Source organism: Salmo salar, chromosome ssa04, assembly GCF_905237065.1.
Source record: "Salmo salar chromosome ssa04, Ssal_v3.1, whole genome shotgun sequence".
In the NCBI taxonomy this organism is placed as follows: Eukaryota; Metazoa; Chordata; class Actinopteri; order Salmoniformes; family Salmonidae; genus Salmo; species Salmo salar.
In genome coordinates this window covers 12,902,873-12,923,695 of record NC_059445.1, presented here as the reverse complement: position 1 = coordinate 12,923,695, position 20,823 = coordinate 12,902,873, and the positions used below count along the sequence as shown (strand labels likewise).

The 20,823-nt window shown below is 43.7% G+C and overlaps 1 protein-coding gene across 4 annotated transcripts in view; it reads left to right on the top strand.

The window, feature by feature from the left end:
- The window catches only part of LOC106610278 (coronin-2B), a 58,626-nt gene that overhangs the window by 20,308 nt on the left and 17,495 nt on the right, over positions 1-20,823 (top strand). Inside the window, exons 1-2 of one of the 4 annotated variants that reach the window (XM_045716518.1) lie at positions 10,035-10,417; positions 20,092-20,292. In XM_045716518.1, coding sequence (XP_045572474.1) covers positions 20,092-20,292 — 201 coding nt within the window. In that variant the 5' untranslated portion in view covers positions 10,035-10,417. Of the gene's footprint in view, positions 1-10,034; positions 10,418-12,282; positions 12,389-20,091; positions 20,293-20,823 lie in introns of those variants that run through there. The other 3 variants (XM_045716515.1, XM_045716516.1, XM_045716517.1) reach the window with 3 other exon arrangements.

The following is a 20,823-nucleotide window of genomic DNA, read 5'->3' as shown; positions in this document are numbered from 1 at the left end:
CGATCTTTGTCCCCATGTGCATTTGCAAACCGTAGTCTGGATGTTTTATGGCAGTTTTGGAGCAACGGCTTCTTCCTTGCTGAGCGGCTTTTCAGGTTATGTCGATATAGGACTCGTTTTACTGTGGATATAGATACTTTTGTACCTGTTTCATCCAGCATCTTCACAAGGTCCTTTGCTGTTGTTGAGGGATTGATTTGCACTTTTCGCACCAAAGTACGTTCATCTCTAGGAGACAGAACACGCCTCCTTCCTGAGCGGTATGGCGGCTACGTGGTCCCATGGTGTTTATACTTGCGTACTATTGTTTGTACAGATGAACGTGGTACCTTCAGGCATTTGGAAATTGCTCCCAAGGATGAACCAGACTTTTTTTTCTGAGGTCTTGGCTGATTTCTTTTGATTTTCCCATGATGTCAAGCAGAGGCACTGAGTTGAAAGGTAGTCCTTGAAATACATCCACAGGTACACCTCCAATTGACTCAAATGATGTCAATTAGCCTATCAGCAGCTTCTAAAGGCATCAAATAATTTTATGGAATTTTCCAAGCTGTTTAAAGGCACAGTGAACTTATTGTATGTAAACTTCTGACCCACTGGAATTGTGATACAGTGAATTATAAGTGAAATAATCTGTCTGTAAATAATTGTTGGAAAAAGTACTTGTGTCATGCACAAAGTAGATGTCCTAACCGACTTGCCAAAACTGTAGTTTGTTAACAAGAAGTTTGTGGAGTGGTTGAAAAACGAGTTTTAATGACTCCAACCTAGGTGTATGTAAACTTCCGACTTCAACTGTACATAGGCATACAGAGGCCCATTATCAGCAACCATCACTCCTGTGTTCCAGTGGCACGTTGTGTTAGCTAATCCAAGTTTATAATTTTAAAAGGCTAATTGATCATTAGAAAACCCTTTTGCAATTATGTTAGCATAGCTGAAAACTGTTGTGCTGATTAAAGAAGCAATAAAACTGGCCTTCTTTAGACTAGTTGAGTATTTGGAGCATCAGCATTTATGGGTTCGATTACAGGCTCAAAATGGCCAGAAACAAAGAACTGTCTTCTGAAACTCGTCCACCTATTCTTGTTCTGAGAAATGAAGGCTATTCCATCTGAGAAATTGCCAAGAAACTGAAGATCTCAGAGGAAAGAGTGATTCTTACTGGCCCTTCAACACCACTTCCGTCCAGGGACCGACCAGGACCAGCCTTGCTTAGCTTCAGAGGCAAGCCAGCAGTGGGACGCATGGTGGTATGCTGCCTAACTCGCCCCTACAGGTAAGCTTGAGGGACTGACCTGTTCTTTGGTTGATTGGTCGATGGTGACAATGCCATGAAAAAGACAGGAAATGGTCACGTATTTACCTTTATTACGAATGATCTCAATGGATCTGCTTTTAATGGTCGCTTCTGTGTACATTGGCACACAATAGCTTCAGGACTGGAGAATAATTACGCAATTACTGGCCCTACCTGTGCAGCTGTAAAAGTCCCTGTAATGACATCAGCCGTTTGTACATCTGACTCAGATTCTATCAACAGTATACACAAAATATGCAGGCTAAAGGGAATAAAATATTAGCTCTGTCGGTGAATGGATTCAAATCATAAAATCTACAGCACAAACACACACGGCAGACACACCCTTTTCTCAGAGACCGCCCTATAATCCAGAGCCACTTCCACACCCCGGAGACAATTCTCATAAAGCTGCTGCCTTGTCAGCTAATGGGGATCTAATAAATACTAAATATTGATTACCGACCGACACCCTAGAAACATCTAGGTCTACAAACAACCATCTATTTTACCCTCCCTCAACCCTCATCCTCAAATAAAGCAAAGACGACAGACATCCAGACAAAAAGCAGCACAGCACTTTGTGCCTAAACCTGGTGTTTCTCCGTCAAAACAGAGCCAGTCCGCTTATCAGAAATGACAGTGAGGAAGGGATGGCCATTATAGCTCAGCCGTGTCAAAGAAATGTGCCCAGTTTCCCACAGTAGCTGCCTATTACCTCACGACTGTGTGATCTGTGATTAGAGAGAACCGTTAGCTGTTAGATTTCTGGAAAGGCTCCCAAGCTATTAGGTGGTTTGCAGTCTATGGTAATAGGTAAGAAATGTAACCTAGTTTACCTACTCTAAGATGAATGCATGGTCCTAAATCGAACAAACCTGAGTTCATGATAAAAGAGGACAACTTGTACATTATACTGACTCCAACTGATGGACCAATCAGATTGTCTTATCTTCCTCTTTAATAAGCAGACTGGTATTGGCCCAGAACACTGACTGTGTTGCTCTGATGTCTCGGTTGTACTCCTTTCCTTGGCAGAATGCTCCAGATTAGACATTGGCCAGATAAAAAGAGGGTTGGCACCGCTTTCAGTTGGTCCGATCTCAAAGGAAAACCTGCAATAGATCACAGCATCGCACTCGCTCACATCAATGTGTGTGGGCAGAATATGCACAGTGCATGTGTGTTTGGTGTCTTACGTAAGCCGGTTTCCAAGAAATCACTCTTCAAGCACTCTATACAACCTGGATTATCGTGCACATATTAACGGTTGACAACACTTTAAAAAGCCATTGAAACCCGGCTCTCTTGAACATGCCTCTTCAATACTATTGGATGGAAATTGACTCCCATTATTTATCTATAATGAGTTTCTATAGCGTCCCTGTCTGTCTAGCCTAATATACAGTAAACTCCAAGTATTGGGACAGTGCCAATTTTTATTGTTGTTTTGGCTCTGTACTCCAGCACCTTGGATTTGAAATGATACCAATGACCATGAGGTTAAAGTGCAGACCATCAGCTTTAATTTGAGGGGATTTTCATCCGTATTGTGTGAACCGTTTAGAAATGAATGCACTTTTTGTCCATAGTCCCCCACATTTTAGGGGACCAAAAGTATTAGGACAAATTCACTTGTATGTGTATTATACACAGGAGGTTGGTAGCACCTTAATTGGGGAGGATGGGCTCATAGTAATGGCTGTAACGGAGTAAATGGAATGGTATCCAACTCATCAAACAAATGGTTGCCATGTATTTGATATCATTCTATTCATCCCATTCCAGCCATTAATATGATCCGTTCTCCCCTCACCAGTCTCCTGTGGTATTACAGTAAACAAATCAGAGGCCATTGGCCTCCCCTTGATGTTAATGGTGTTGTTTTGGTTGACCCAGGGGGTGTGGGGGAGAGATCGCTCCACTTCTGACTCCCGGAGCATGTTGTTATGCACGTCTCTGTGTGATTGAGCTGTCTCTGTTGTCAACCACACTTAGTTGGACTTCATTCAGTCATACCGGGAGAGTGTGTGTGTGTGTGTGTCTTTGATTAGGATATCCTATAAAGCGTCTGCTAAATGACATATATCTAGGACTTGGATCAGGTGGATCAATCACCAATGTCTCCAGGTAGATAATTCCTTTCCTGCAACTCAGACAAACTATTTCTCTGACCTGTCGCTTATCTCTCTCACACACACTGAAGTTTAGAGGTTCTGCTGGACTTTGGATGTGTGTGTGTGTGTGTGTGTGTGTGTGTGTGTGTGTGTGTGTGTGTGTGTGTGTGTGTGTGTGTGTGTGTGTGTGTGTGTGTGTGTGTGTGTGTGTGTGTGTGTGTGTGTGTGTGTGTGTGTTCGTGCACCAGAGGAGGTTGGTAGGAGGACGTGCTCATTGTAATGGCTGTAATTGTATAAATGGAATGGAGTCAGACATGTGGATTCCATATGTTTCATGTCTTTGATACTGTTCAATTTGTTCCATTCCAGCCATTATAATGAGCCCTTCCTCCTATAGCGCCTCCCACCAGCCTCCACTGACATGCACATGTGTATCGATCGCCTGGCCACTTTTCTGACCTGCTGTTTCACCATGGTCGATGCCTGTTATTTTTCCCCTCTCTCCTGTCCTCATATAGCTTAGCCTAGCCTATCCACGTCACTCATATTGACCTGTTAGCCTAGCCTAGCTATCCACTTCACTCTTACTGACCTGTTAGCCTAGCCTGGCTATCCACTTCACTCTTATTGACCTGTTAGCGTAGCCTGGCTATCCACTTTACTCTTATTGACCTGTTAGGCTGTTAGTCTAGCCACTTTGTCTTGCCTCCAGTGCAAAATATGCTGTTATGTAATGTTTTTGACAGGGGCTGATGTGCAGTGATTACCAATGTCTCGCTGTCAGTGCAGCCCATGTGGATGGATTTTCATGGAAGTTTGGCAAGAGGCCAAACCAGCCACCCTCCCTTTACATGACCACATTGTGCAATGTGTGCTTTTCTCCCTGCTGGATGGAAGCCGTTCATTTGAAGAGGAGTCAATCTCCCCCACAGATTAGGCCTAGTCTTTGTTAGAGCAAGACACCACCACCTCACATTAGAATGTAGTCGATAGACTCTTGTATCCTGGAATTGTGAGTTGGAATGTGGGGATTTTGCATTGAGATGAAAATCTTCTTTGTATGGGTTTTGTGTTCAGGGCTTTGCGGGTTCAAAGGCCTGTCTGGTTAGTGGTTGGTTGTTATCGGAACAGGATGGACAGACATGAAAGCAAAAGAAGGGAGAGAGAGGATTACTGGTTTTATCACATTCTCTCTATCTCTGGTTGATTACTGGTTTTATCACATTCTCTCTATCTCTGGTTGATTACTGGTTTTGTCCCGTCCTCTCTATCTCTGGTTGATTACTGGTTTTGTCCCGTTCTCTCTATCTCTGGTAGATTACTGGTTTTATCACATTCTCTCTATCTCTGGTTGATTACTGGTTTTATCACATTCTCTCTATCTCTGGTTGATTACTGGTTTTGTCCTGTTCTCTCTATCTCTGGTAGATTACTGGTTTTGTCCTGTTCTCTCTATCTCTGGTAGATTACTGGTTTTGTCCTGTTCTCTCTATCTCTGGTTGATTACTGGTTTTATCACATTCTCTCTATCTCTGGTTGATTACTGGTTTTGTCCTGTTCTCTCTATCTCTGGTAGATTACTGGTTTTGTCCTGTTCTCTCTATCTCTGGTTGATTACTGGTTTTGTCCTGTTCTCTCTATCTCTGGTTGATTACTGGTTTTATCACATTCTCTCTATCTCTGGTTGATTACTGGTTTTGTCCTGTTCTCTCTATCTCTGGTAGATTACTGGTTTTGTCCCGTTCTCTCTATCTCTGGTAGATTACTGGTTTTTTTCGTGTTCTCTCTATCTCTGGTAGATTACTGGTTTTGTCCTGTTCTCTCTATCTCTGGTAGATTACTGGTTTTGTCCTGTTCTCTCTATCTCTGGTAGATTACTGGTTTTGTCCTGTTCTCTCTATCTCTAGTTGATTACTGGTTTTGTCCTGTTCTCTCTATCTCTGGTTGATTACTGGTTTTGTCCTGTTCTCTCTATCTCTGGTAGATTACTGGTTTTGTCCTGTTCTCTCTATCTCTGGTAGATTACTGGTTTTGTCCTGTTCTCTCTATCTCTGGTTGATTACTGGTTTTGTCCCGTTCTCTCTATCTCTGGTAGATTACTGGTTTTGTCCCGTTCTCTCTATCTCTGGTTGATTACTGGTTTTGTCCTGTTCTCTCTATCTCTAGTTGATTACTGGTTTTGTCCTGTTCTCTCTATCTCTGGTAGATTACTGGTTTTGTCCTGTTCTCTCTATCTCTGGTAGATTACTGGTTTTGTCCCGTTCTCTCTATCTCTGGTAGATTACTGGTTTTGTCCCGTTCTCTCTATCTCTGGTTGATTACTGGTTTTGTCCTGTTCTCTCTATCTCTGGTAGATTACTGGTTTTGTCCTGTTCTCTCTATCTCTGGTAGATTACTGGTTTTGTCCCGTTCTCTCTATCTCTGGTTGATTACTGGTTTTGTCCTGTTCTCTCTATCTCTGGTAGATTACTGGTTTTGTCCCGTTCTCTCTATCTCTGGTAGATTACTGGTTTTGTCCTGTTCTCTCTATCTCTGGTAGATTACTGGTTTTGTCCTGTTCTCTCTATCTCTGGTAGATTACTGGTTTTGTCCTGTTCTCTCTATCTCTAGTTGATTACTGGTTTTGTCCTGTTCTCTCTATCTCTGGTAGATTACTGGTTTTGTCCCGTTCTCTCTATCTCTGGTTGATTACTGGTTTTGTCCTGTTCTCTCTATCTCTAGTTGATTACTGGTTTTGTCCTGTTCTCTCTATCTCTGGTTGATTACTGGTTTTGTCCCGTTCTCTCTATCTCTGGTTGATTACTGGTTTTGTCCTGTTCTCTCTATCTCTAGTTGATTACTGGTTTTGTCCTGTTCTCTCTATCTCTGGTAGATTACTGGTTTTGTCCTGTTCTCTCTATCTCTGGTAGATTACTGGTTTTGTCCTGTTCTCTCTATCTCTGGTAGATTACTGGTTTTGTCCTGTTCTCTCTATCTCTAGTTGATTACTGGTTTTGTCCCGTTCTCTCTATCTCTGGTAGATTACTGGTTTTGTCCCGTTCTCTCTATCTCTGGTTGATTACTGGTTTTGTCCTGTTCTCTCTATCTCTGGTAGATTACTGGTTTTGTCCCGTTCTCTCTATCTCTGGTAGATTACTGGTTTTGTCCTGTTCTCTCTATCTCTGGTTGATTACTGGTTTTATCACATTCTCTCTATCTCTGGTAGATTACTGGTTTTATCACATTCTCTCTATCTCTGGTAGATTACTGGTTTTATCACATTCTCTCTATCTCTGGTAGATTACTGGTTTTGTCCCGTTCTCTCTATCTCTGGTTGATTACTGGTTTTATCACATTCTCTCTATCTCTGGTAGATTACTGGTTTTATCACATTCTCTCTATCTCTGGTTGATTACTGGTTTTATCACATTCTCTCTATCTCTGGTAGATTACTGGTTTTGTCCCGTTCTCTCTATCTCTGGTTGATTACTGGTTTTATCACATTCTCTCTATCTCTGGTAGATTACTGGTTTTATCACATTCTCTCTATCTCTGGTTGATTACTGGTTTTGTCCTGTTCTCTCTATCTCTGGTTGATTACTGGTTTTATCACATTCTCTCTATCTCTGGTTGATTACTGGTTTTGTCCTGTTCTCTCTATCTCTGGTAGATTACTGGTTTTATCACATTCTCTCTATCTCTGGTTGATTACTGGTTTTGTCCCGTTCTCTCTATCTCTGGTAGATTACTGGTTTTGTCCTGTTCTCTCTATCTCTGGTTGATTACTGGTTTTGTCCCGTCCTCTCTATCTCTGGTAGATTACTGGTTTTGTCCCGTCCTCTCTATCTCTGGTAGATTACTGGTTTTGTCCTGTTCTCTCTATCTCTGGTTGATTACTGGTTTTGTCCTGTTCTCTCTATCTCTGGTTGATTACTGGTTTTATCACATTCTCTCTATCTCTGGTTGATTACTGGTTTTATCACATTCTCTCTATCTCTGGTTGATTACTGGTTTTGTCCTGTTCTCTCTATCTCTGGTAGATTACTGGTTTTATCACATTCTCTCTATCTCTGGTTGATTACTGGTTTTGTCCCGTTCTCTCTATCTCTGGTAGATTACTGGTTTTGTCCTGTTCTCTCTATCTCTGGTAGATTACTGGTTTTGTCCCGTCCTCTCTATCTCTGGTAGATTACTGGTTTTGTCCCGTCCTCTCTATCTCTGGTAGATTACTGGTTTTGTCCTGTTCTCTCTATCTCTGGTAGATTACTGGTTTTGTCCTGTTCTCTCTATATCTGGTAGATTACTGGTTTTGTCCTGTTCTCTCTATCTCTGGTTGATTACTGGTTTTATCACATTCTCTCTATCTCTGGTTGATTACTGGTTTTGTCCCGTTCTCTCTATCTCTGGTAGATTACTGGTTTTGTCCTGTTCTCTCTATCTCTGGTAGATTACTGGTTTTGTCCCGTTCTCTCTATCTCTGGTTGATTACTGGTTTTGTCCTGTTCTCTCTATCTCTGGTAGATTACTGGTTTTGTCCTGTTCTCTCTATCTCTGGTAGATTACTGGTTTTATCACATTCTCTCTATCTCTGGTTGATTACTGGTTTTGTCCCGTTCTCTCTATCTCTGGTAGATTACTGGTTTTGTCCCGTTCTCTCTATCTCTGGTTGATTACTGGTTTTGTCCCGTTCTCTCTATCTCTGGTTGATTACTGGTTTTGTCCTGTTCTCTCTATCTCTGGTTGATTACTGGTTTTGTCCTGTTCTCTCTATCTCTGGTTGATTACTGGTTTTGTCCTGTTCTCTCTATCTCTGGTAGATTACTGGTTTTGTCCTGTTCTCTCTATCTCTGGTAGATTACTGGTTTTGTCCTGTTCTCTCTATCTCTGGTTGATTACTGGTTTTGTCCTGTTCTCTCTATCTCTGGTAGATTACTGGTTTTGTCCTGTTCTCTCTATCTCTGGTAGATTACTGGTTTTGTCCTGTTCTCTCTATCTCTGGTTGATTACTGGTTTTGTCCCGTCCTCTCTATCTCTGGTAGATTACTGGTTTTATCCTGTTCTCTCTATCTCTGGTAGATTACTGGTTTTGTCCTGTTCTCTCTATCTCTGGTTGATTACTGGTTTTGTCCCGTTCTCTCTATCTCTGGTTGATTACTGGTTTTGTCCCGTTCTCTCTATCTCTGGTTGATTACTGGTTTTGTCCTGTTCTCTCTATCTCTGGTTGATTACTGGTTTTGTCCTGTTCTCTATCTCTGGTAGATTACTGGTTTTGTCCTGTTCTCTCTATCTCTGGTTGATTACTGGTTTTGTCCTGTTCTCTCTATCTCTGGTTGATTACTGGTTTTGTCCCGTTCTCTCTATCTCTGGTTGATTACTGGTTTTGTTCTGTTCTCTCTATATCTGGTTGATTACTGGTTTTGTCCTGTTCTCTCTATCTCTGGTTGATTACTGGTTTTATCACATTCTCTCTATCTCTGGTTGATTACTGGTTTTGTCCTGTTCTCTCTATATCTGGTTGATTACTGGTTTTGTCCTGTTCTCTCTATCTCTGGTAGATTACTGGTTTTGTCCCGTTCTCTCTATCTCTGGTTGATTACTGGTTTTGTCCTGTTCTCTCTATCTCTGGTAGATTACTGGTTTTGTCCCGTTCTCTCTATCTCTGGTAGATTACTGGTTTTGTCCTGTTCTCTCTATCTCTGGTTGATTACTGGTTTTGTCCCGTTCTCTCTATCTCTGGTTGATTACTGGTTTTATCACATTCTCTCTATCTCTGGTTGATTACTGGTTTTGTCCCGTTCTCTCTATCTCTGGTAGATTACTGGTTTTGTCCTGTTCTCTCTATCTCTGGTAGATTACTGGTTTTGTCCCGTTCTCTCTATCTCTGGTAGATTACTGGTTTTGTCCTGTTCTCTCTATCTCTGGTAGATTACTGGTTTTGTCCTGTTCTCTCTATCTCTGGTAGATTACTGGTTTTGTCCTGTTCTCTCTATCTCTGGTAGATTACTGGTTTTGTCCTGTTCTCTCTATCTCTGGTAGATTACTGGTTTTGTCCTGTTCTCTCTATCTCTGGTTGATTACTGGTTTTGTCCCGTTCTCTCTATCTCTGGTTGATTACTGGTTTTGTCCCGTTCTCTCTATCTCTGGTAGATTACTGGTTTTTTCCTGTTCTCTCTATCTCTGGTAGATTACTGGTTTTGTCCCGTTCTCTCTATCTCTGGTAGATTACTGGTTTTGTCCTGTTCTCTCTATCTCTGGTAGATTACTGGTTTTGTCCTGTTCTCTCTATCTCTGGTAGATTACTGGTTTTGTCCTGTTCTCTCTATCTCTGGTAGATTACTGGTTTTGTCCTGTTCTCTCTATCTCTGGTAGATTACTGGTTTTGTCCTGTTCTCTCTATCTCTGGTTGATTACTGGTTTTGTCCCGTTCTCTCTATCTCTGGTTGATTACTGGTTTTGTCCCGTTCTCTCTATCTCTGGTTGTGGCGGCTCCAAGATAGAGGGAGGAATCCTGATTGAACCAATACTGTGGAGGAGGAGTGAAGGCAGAGGAAGTGGCGATCGGAGGATCTTTCCCTCTCCTATCTCATCCCTGCTTCTCTTCGTCACTGGGTTAGGCACCACCCTTTTAGTGAGTGTACACACACGCACACTCATGCTCTCTCCTGCTTACAGTGACCACCAGCTACTGTGTACTGAACTTTGTGTCCGTAGAACTGCTGTACTGCTCTACCCAGAGAGAGTTGGATGAGCTCTGGTTGGACTCCAGCAGCAGGACTGTAAGGGCTTGGGCTGTAGAGAGTTGGATGATATCACTCAGTGGCTGTACTCTTTGAAGCCTGTGTTGTAGGAGGCTGGCTTGCTCCATGTGCCTCAGAGAGCGAGACGGGAGAGAAGAGAGATTTACAGAGGCAAGCCATCTAGACGTGACATATAGACAGCACCTGCTCTCTCTCGCTCAAGGAGCTCTTCTCTTTTTCTCCTCTCAGTTGGCCTGCCTGCCATCCCACACTGACTAGACAGGGTGAGTAGGCTTCATTCAGACAGAGGGAATGACAGGTCTTTTTCACTTTCGGCTGTTCACTCATACTGTCTGTCTTTATCTTTGATACTTGCTCCTTCTTTCTGTCTCTCCTCTTCACTACCTCTCATTCCTTTAGTTTCCTGTCCTTTCATCTCTACCTCTCTCTTCCTGTAACGTTTGTGTGGCAGCGTGTTTGTTGGCGTGAGTGAGCTCACCCCAGGGCTTGACAGTCGTGTGTGTGTGTGTGTGTGTGTGTGTGTGTGTGTGTGTGTATGTGTGTGTGTGTGTGTGTGTGTGTGGGACAGGGGGATTACAGTGTGCAGTTTTCTGGCTCCTGAGGAGCTGAGGCAGGCTCCAACAAGATACACCTAACACCTCTAGGGAGCGTTTAAAGTGTGTGTGTGTGTGTGTGTGTGTGTGTGTGTGTGTGTGTGTGTGTGTGTGTGTGTGTGTGTGTGTGTGTGTGTGTGTGTGTGTGTGTGTGTGTGTGTGTGTGTGTGTGTGTGTGTGCGCACATCCGTGCATAGTATTTTTAAAAGATCCTGTTGGCAAAGCTCTACGAAGTTGTCATTACAAAGTAATTATTCACGCACATCGCCAACGGCAGCATAATCCTGCTGACTCTGACTAAACCGAAAAGGGAACGTAATGAAGGAGCTGTTACAGTTTTAGAATAGTGAACATGACATCATCCCTATACTGAGTCAGTCAAGTGTTAAATCACAGATGGTTTTTTATGGTTGGGTCATCTAAGGCTCTCTGCCACTGAACTATGGAAGACACACAAGACGCACAAGACCTATTCATTAAGCTCTGGGTCCCATTTCTCAGTCATGTTAAGGCTGTGTGTGTGTGTGTGTGTGTGTGTGTGTGTGTGTGTGCTGAAGTGGGATAGCATAGCCTTCTGATTGATTTGTACTGTAAAGGGTTGCATTGGCCTACAATGGGAGAAGTAACGTGTAGATATAGGCATAGTCCCATTGTTGGACACACCACACCCTGCTCACCTAATTCACCCATTAGTTAATCATTAAATCTACACCTGTCACTGGAGATATCCCTACTGCTTAAAGATCTGCACACAAAGCAGCACTTTATATTGCTATCTGAACCCGCATAATACCAGGATTTCATTGCCTGGTGTTCTGCTTTTGAAACTTTTAAAAGGATGTTTTACCAGACTTTACCAGGGTGTATCAACATGTAGGAAGTGGTGAGTGAGTGTTGACAGTAGTTTGGCACTACACCTGTATACTGTATAGGGAAGTTGTTTGGCCATAGGAGGACTATAGGCTATCTGTTTGTGCAAGCCATGCATACGTGTTATTTCCGCATGCATACTTCCTCTGTGCTTCAATGGCGGTCAATACCATTGACTTTGCATATTGGCAGCAGTCGTATGCATACAATTCTAGCATTCTAAGAATGCGCCGACTCGCACGCACACACGCAGGTGCACAAACGCATGTTAATGCATACAAAATCAACTGGGAAACAACTGACTGTTGTTCATTCAGAGCTAGCATTTGTTCTGTATGGCGTGCAGCCTATATACAGATGCTTGCACACTTCAACACACACATTGTCCTGTAGTGGGAGTTTGCCCATTGATAGTGCTGCAAGGCCCAGGCTCTCTCTCTCTCTAGTATAACATTTCACCTGCTGCAGGTCCTCCACAAGCTCAAAATGCTCTTTCTTACCCCATGGTCTGTAGCCAGACTACACACACACACACCACTCGCCCCCATCAAGGCATCTCCTTCTATAGTACATTCCTGTTTTCCATGTACATTCTATAGTGTTGGGCTGTTATTGTGTTACCTAGGCTGCATGGCCTTCTCTTCCAGGGAGAAAGCCTGTAGCGCGTGGCTGTCGTCTGAGTACCATGTCATGTCAGACGGGAACGTAGACACACACACAGACCTGGACATTCCCTGGCTCGTGTTTCCCTTTGAGCACTTACAAAACATGGTAGGCGACCCAGCAACAGCCCTCACTCTATCTCCCCCTTCCTCCTCACTCTTCTCCCACCTTACCCCCTCCTCCACTACTCCCCCTTTCACAGGCTCTCATAGTGGAAGCATCAGTGGACAGATCGTTTAATAGTAACATATTTTCCTAAACCATATAAACATAAGACAAGACATTAGGTTGAAGTAAAGGTGAGAGATTTGAAGTTTGGTTGTGAAGGGGGCAGAGGGAGTTGTAGTTTGGTTGTGAGGGGGCAGAGGGAGTTGTAGTTTGGCTGTGAGGGGGGTGGAGGGAGTTGTAGTTTGGCTGTGAGGGAGTTGTAGTTTGGCTGTGAGGGAGTTGTAGTTTGGCTGTGAGGGAGTTGTAGTTTGGCTGTGAGGGAGTTGTAGTTTGGTTGTGAGGGGGCAGAGGGAGTTGTAGTTTGGCTGTGAGGGGGGTGGAGGGAGTTGTAGTTTGGCTGTGAGGGAGTTGTAGTTTGGCTGTGAGGGAGTTGTAGTTTGGCTGTGAGGGAGTTGTAGTTTGGCTGTGAGGGAGTTGTAGTTTGGTTGTGAGGGGGCAGAGGGAGTTGTAGTTTGGCTGTGAGGGGGTTGGAGGGAGTTGTTGTTTGGCTGTGAGGGAGTTGTAGTTTGGCTGTGAGGGAGTTGAAGATTGGCAGTGAGGGAGTTGTAGTTTGGCTGTGAAGGAGTTGTAGTTTGGCTATGAGGGAGTTGTAGTTAGGCTGTGAGGGTGGCTGAGGGAGTTGTAGTTTGGCTATGTGGGAGTTGTAGTTAGGCTGTGAGGGTGGCGGAGGGAGTTGTAGTTTGGCTATGCGGGAGTTGTAGTTAGGCTGTGAGGGTGGTGAAGGGAGTTGTGAGGTAACATGATCCTTAGAGAGAAAGATCACTGATAGATGTCAGAGATGCTGAAGGTAGGTGGAAGGTGTCATGGTGCCTCCAGCTTCAGGCATGACATTCTAACTGGGAGTCTGTAGTCCATCTTAGCCACAGAGGTAAATAGAGAGATCCAAAAAAAGGTGAGACATTTAGCTCATCTGGTAGGCTCGTGTCACTGGATAGCTCGTGGCTGTGTTTCCCTTTGTAGTCCGTAATAGTTTGCAAGCCCTTGCACATCCGATGAGCATCAGAACCAGTGTAGTACGATTCAATCTTAGTCCTGTATTGACACTTTGCCTGTTTGATGGTTTGTCTGAGGGCATAGCAGGATTTCTTATAAGCGTACGGATTAGTGTCAATGCATGTGAACTTTGCCCTCCTCCTGGCTCTGAACTTTGAGATGCGTCCCAAATATCACCCCATTCCCTATATAGTGCACTACTTTTGACCAGGGCTCATGGGGATGTGGAGAGTCCTGAACACACCAAGGTGACTAGGGTGAGACGGTAACGCACCTAGCTCTCACAGGATTAAAGAACAGATGGTTGAATGCCACTGAAATATGAAAGACGTGAAAAATGCAACTTGAGATTCATCTTCTACATTTGTCTTTGTGATGCGTTTCACAGTGGTTTTTACAGCACCCTTTTACCATATGAAGTTGTGAGTCATTGGTTATAGACCTCCATTGACAAAAATAGATGTTCTACAGTCCAACTGATAGAGCTAGCTCTATATCTTATGTACCTTGCTCTCCATTATACAGCAAGAGATATCCAGCCTTTACAATATTTGACATTTTTGGAGCAGTGGAAGACTTTTGATCAGCAAGATGGTTAAAAATAGAATAATCTGTACTCGTCATCATTTCCTTGTTCAGACGCCCCCCACCATGCAGCCAAGCTGTGTACCTACCTGCTGTTAAAGCACAAAATGGAACTGTCACTTTCTTTCACTACTTAACTCTGTATTTGAAGTCTATGACTACAGGCTGGATTTCTGGGAAAAGGGTTGGGGTTTTTTCTCCTCTTGGAGGCTTGTCACACTTTGTCTGTGTCTGAAATGGCACTCTATTCCCTTTATAGTGCACTACTTTTGTCCAGGGCCTATATACTGTATATAGTAATGCACTCTTATTAGGCAAGACTGCCTTCTCATCTTGTGCACCAGAGGCATGGAATAGTCTACAACCCATGCTTCATCTAGATATGTTAGTGCCACTGAATTAATTACACATTTTGATGGTAGACTCTGTTACAGAGGAGTTTAAATGCTTTTTTTTAGGCTGGATCATGTTGTTGAATTGTATTGTTGTATGTTTTAATTCTGTAATGTATTGATTAGAGGTCGACCGATTAATTAGGGCCGATTTCAAGTTGTCATAACAATCGGAAATCGGTATTTTTGGACGCCGATTTGGCCGATTCTTTTTTTCCCCCCACCTTTATTTAACTAGGCAAGTCAGTTAAGAACACATTCTTTTTTTTCAATGACGGCCTAAGAACGGTGGGTTAACTGCCTTGTTCAGGGGCAGAACGACAGATTTTTACCTTGTCAGCTCGGGGATTCAATCTTGCAACCTTACGGTTAACTAGTCCAATGCTCTAACCACCTGCTTTACATTGCACTCCACGAGGAGCCTGCCTGTTACGCGAATGCAGTAAGAAGCCAAGGTAAGTTGCTAGCTAGCATTAAACTTATCTTATAAAAAACAATCAATCGATCATAATCACTAGTTAACAACACATGGTTGATGATATTACTAGTTTATCTAGCCTGTTCTGCGTTGCATATAATCGCTTAGGTACACGTTGCTCCAACCATAAACATCAATGCCTTCCTTAAAATCAATACACAAGTATATATTTTTAAACCTGCATATTTAGTTAATATTGCCTGCTAACATGAATTTCGTTTAACTAGGGAACATGTGTCACTTCTCTTGCAACAGAGTCAAGGTATATGCAGCAGTTTGGGCCGCCTGGCTCGTTGCGAACTGTGAAGACTATTTCTTCCTAACAAAGACAGCCGACTTCGCCAAACGGGGGAGGATTTAGCAAAAGCGCATTTGCGAAAAAAGCACAATCGTTGCACGACTGTACCGAACCATAAACATCAATGCCTTTCTTAAAATCAATACACAGAAGTATATATTTTTAAACCTGCATATTTAGCTAAAAGAAATCCAGGTTAGCAGGCCATATTAACTAGGTGAAATTGTGTCACTTCTCTTGCGTTCATTGCACGCAGAGTCAGGGTATATGCAACAGTTTGGGCCGCCTGGCTCGTTGCGAACTAATTTTCCCGAATTTTACGTAATTATGACATAACATTGAAAGTTGTGCAATGTAACAGGAATATTTAGACTTAGGGATGCCACCCGTTAGATAAAATATGGAACGGTTCCGTATTTCACTGAAAGGAAAAACGTTTTGTTTTCGAGATGATAGTTTCCGGATTCGACCATATTAATGACCATAGCTCGTATTTCTGTGTGTTTATTATTTTATAATTAAGTCTATGATTTGATAGAGCAGTCTGACTGAGCGGTGGTAGGCACCAGCAGGCTCGTAAGCATTCATTCAAACAGCACTTTCGTGCGTTTTGCAAGCAGCTCTTCGCTGTGCTTCAAGCATTGCGCTGTTTATGACTTCAAGCCTATCAACTCCCAAGATTAGGCTGGTGTAATGGCTAACTAGTTAGCGGGGTAATAGCGTTTCAAACATCACTCGCTCTGAGACTTGGAGTAGTTGTTCCCCTTGCTCTGCATGGGTAACGCTGCTTCGAGGGTGGCTGTTGTTGATGTGTTCCTGGTTCAAGCCCAGGTAGGAGCGAGGAGAGGGACGGAAGCTATACTGTTACACTGGCAATACTAAAGTGCCTATAAGAACATCCAATAGTCAAAGGTACATGAAATACAAATCGTATAGAGAGAAATAGTCCTATAATAACTACAACCTAAAACTTCTTACCTGGGAATATTGAAGACTCATGTTAAAAGGAACCACCAGCTTTCATATGTTCTCATGTTCTGAGCAAGGAACTTAAACGTTAGCTTTTTTACATGGCACATATTGCACTTTTACGCTCTTCTCCAACACTTTGTTTTTGCATTATTTAAACCAAATTTAACGTTTCATTATTTATTTGAGGCTAAATTGATTTTATTGATATAAAGATTTTATTGATTATATTAAGTTAAAATAAGTGTTCATTCAGTATTGTTGTAATTGTCATTATTACAAATACATTTAATCGGTATCGGCGGGTTTCTGGGTCCTCCAATAATCGGTATCGGAATCGGCGTTGAAAAATCATAATCGGTCGACCTCTAGTATTGATTGTTGCTGCCATCTTGGCCAGGTCTCCCTCGAAAAGAGACTCTGGATCTCAATGGGCTTTTCCTGGTTAAATAAATCAAATAGGCTGCCATTTCAAACGCAGCTTTTGAGATTGCCATTTTCAAGCCCCTCATTGTGAAGTTCTTCAGGTCATTGTGTTCCCTCTGTAGAAGAACAGAGGCAGGTGGGTTTGGAGAGAAGCAGAGGGTTGAGAGATAATGATCAGGTTCTATGTATTTGGGTTAATGACTCGAAGCGAGGAAAGACACACATTCAAATAGAGAGCCTTGGAGCAGAACGATGTCAACTCGGCTCTCTACAGCTGAACCAATGGAGAGAGCCTTGTTGGAGCTGGGTCGTGTTCATAAGGGAATACTGTAGTGAAACGTGCAACGAAAAACAAAAATGAGTGATTTTATTGGATAAGTCCAGCTCCCTGTTTTACTCTGTTTTCTTCCGTTGCGTGCACTTATGAACACCACCCAGAGCCAACCAATGATCAACGTGCCATCATCCATTCCAACAGGGCCCATCAAGCCTGTTCTCATTGGCTCAAAACTGACAGGCAGTAGGCTGACACTATCAGCTACACCCAACAGGCTCCTACTGAGGGGTAGTAGAGAGCTGCTGTCTCTGACTGCTACTGACAGGCAGTAGGCTGACACTATCAGCTACACCCAACAGGCTCCTACTGAGGGGTAGTAGAGTGCTGCTGTCTCTGACTGCTACTGACAGGCAGTAGGCTGACACTATCAGCTACACCCAACAGTCTCCTACTGAGGGGTAGTAGAGAGCTGCTGTCTCTGACTGCTACTGACAGGCAGTAGGCTGACACTATCAGCTACACCCAACAGTCTCCTACTGAGGGGTAGTAGAGAGCTGCTGTCTCTGACTGCTACTGACAGGCAGTAGGCTGACACTATCAGCTACACCCAACAGTCTCCTACTGAGGGGTAGTAGAGAGCTGCTGTCTCTGACTGCTACTGACAGGCAGTAGGCTGACACTATCAGCTACACCCAACAGTCTCCTACTGAGGGGTAGCAGAGAGCTGCTTTCTCTGACTGCTACTGACAGGCATTAGGCTGACACTATCAGCTACACCCAACAGGCTCCTACTGAGGGGTAGTAGAGAGCTGCTGTCTCTGACTGCTACTGACAGGCAGTAGGCTGACACTATCAGCTACACCCAACAGTCTCCTACTGAGGGGTAGTAGAGAGCTGCTGTCTCTGACTGCTACTGACAGGGATGGGATATGGCTGTTGGCTGTTGCTTTCTCTTTCTTTTGAGGACACAGATGTTGCCCAGAGCAAGAGCTGAGAGAAGATAGGCCCAGTCTGATAGGACCGTTGTGTTGGTGTAAATATGAACGCCTACACATAGGACCTGGTAGACACATTCCTGCTTTCTGTCTTGACATGCATTGAGATATTTCACTGTTTGGGATTGTGTGTTGGCTTTTGTTCATTTGAGGTAAAAACATTTGTCAGCAGTCTCAATGCATTATTTCCACTAGTGTAGTTCATCTAGGCAGCTAGCTGTTGGCAGTGCAGCTGCAGGGATATGGCATTATCAGTGAGAGCCATCTGTGTCCCACGGCTGGTTGGGTTCATTCACTCACCTGAAAAGGTTAACGAAGCTCTCGTCAGGTAGAGAACTTTCGGGCGTGACCGCACGGCGCTCTAAACGCTCACCCCCGGGGTAGAAGACGATAGGGCCACACGTAAACAGAGACTGAGACGAGTTGAAGGATGGGAAATCTTATTCCCTGTTTCTCTCTTTCTTTTTCTCTATCTCTTGGAGTCTCCTCTCTCTTTCTGTTCCTACTTCTCTCTCCTTTCCCTCTCTCTTTTCCCCCTCTCTCTTTACCTCTCTCTCTCTCTCTTTCCCCCCTCTCTCTCTCTCTCTCTCTCTCCCCCTCTCTCTCTCTCCCGTTCTCTGCTTCTGTTGAGGCCAACCAACCACCACCACTAAAGCCACACCCGCACCAACCAACCACTGGCCTGCCTGGCTCCCAGTGTGTTATTTTTACCTCTTTCCCCCCCACAATGATGTCACTCTGTTTTCCTCGTTGCCTTATATATTTTTACTGACACCATCTGCATCGCCAGAAAAAACTCACTTCCATCCAAACACAGAGAGGGATGATGTCATTAAGCCATAGGTCATTTCCAGGTGACACAACAGCCCATATCCTTTGGGCTCCAGATAGCGGTTGCCTTTAGGCACAGATCTAGGATCAGTTAACCCTCACGAAACCCTTTAACTTTAACCATTGGGGGGAAAAATGATAAACTGACCTTAGATCAGTGTTTGAGAAGCCACTACATTCTACTCCTATTTACATTTTAGTAATTTAGCAGATGCTCTTATCCAGAGCAATTAGGGTTAAGTGCCTTGCTCACGGGCACGCTGGCAGATTTCTCACCTCGTCAGCTCATGTTTCGAACCAGCGACCTACCTTTTGGTTTACTCTCATTATACCCTAACCTTGACCATTTGAGGGAAACACTGACCTAAGATCAGCATCTATAGGGGCAACTTCATCCTGCTCACTGTTTTGGTCCTGTACTGTTACTGTACTGTAACCTCAGGTCCACCAGCCTCTCCTCTAATTCATAAATAATGACCATGCAGCAGTAATAGACATGCAGGCAGACAGACATGTTGGCTAGCCAGGCTGGGTCCCAGAAGTTCTTCCACACAGGCACTTAGCCTAGCATTCACACAGATGACTTATCCACTAGCTGGAGTGCCGGGTTGGCTTTAACAGGCACTGAAACAGACTGAAACAGGGAGGGACTTCCTGGTCCAACAAGAAACACTCTTTTTAGCTTCCCGTTGAAAAACGTTTTCCCTAATGGATAGGATCCTGAAGTGCAGGCTGAAGAGAGGCGGATGGACTAACATGAGGCTTACGGTTTGGGGGGAGGTCTAATAGTGATTATCTTCACTTTACTAAACGGTTCCAATCCCCCGTGGTGGTTGACAGTGTTAGGGTGCAGCTTTACAATAGGTCCATCTATCCTGTCACTGTGCAGAATGTCAATTGAAGTGGGCAGCTTGCCATTTTGATTGTAATAACTGTTATGTGGTGGCCTGCTTTTCGGATGTTTTTTTTATGTCTGGTTGACATAGATGGATCTCTCACACTCTGGTAAGATTGGGCTGAAGTGCTGTCTCTTTAAGGCATATATCTAGTTCTGTATCTGTGTTTTGTTGTACGCGTGGCCAACAATCAACAACTTTGTTAAAGGCACCATTAAATTAACTTTAATGAACAGGCAATTCTCCTTCATTGACCCTTCTTCCTCTCTCCTCCTCTCCTCCCTCTCCCTCCTTCTCCCCTCCTCCATCTCTCTCTCCCTACTTCTCCCCTCCTCTGCCTTGTCTCCCGCTCTGCCTAATGTGTTTGTGTAGTAATGTATGATGTTAATCCAAAAAAACAGGATTGTACATTTTCTCTCGCTCTCTCGCTCTCTCCATCCTAGATGACATGGCGTCCTCAGTATCGCAGCTCCAAGTTCCGCCACGTGTTCGGTAAGGCCGCCACCAAGGAGAACTGCTACGATGGCGTGCCCATCACGCGGAGCGTCCACGACAACCACTTCTGCGCCGTCAACCCGCGTTTCATTGCCGTCATCACAGAGTGCGCCGGGGGTGGAGCCTTCCTGGTCCTCTCTGTCCATCACGTGAGTCTCCGCCCACCTTTGCATTTTTTTTGAGAAATAGATGTGAAATCGCTCTCTCTCTTGTCGAGGTAGAAGTTTTTCATAACCACAGGTCTGGGATCAGAATGTATGATCCTAACGTCTAGCTACATGGTGATGTCATTGTTGGTGAATTAGTGAGTATTTGAGGGCCTTTACATTTGATAGATTCTGGACATATTGTATGAGATGCCCTGCTGCGTTATATTACCTAAAACTTCTGGTTTTAGCTTTGACTTTTCATTTTGAGGTATCCCTCCAAGCCCTCTGTAGTCTGTTGCTAAGGCTGATGTTTTGGGGGGATTCACTTCAAACAGCACCCCAGCCAAAGACCAGCAAAAAAAAGACAGAAAGAAAATGCAGGGAAAGTTAAACCGTCTAACCCATAACTTTCCCTCCTAAAACGCCTGTCATCTTTATTTTGTTACCCCTCCACAAACTCTTTCTCCCTCCTTCCCTTTGCTGTCTAGATATCAATAATCAATCTGACTCGTAAATGATGTATATAAAGAT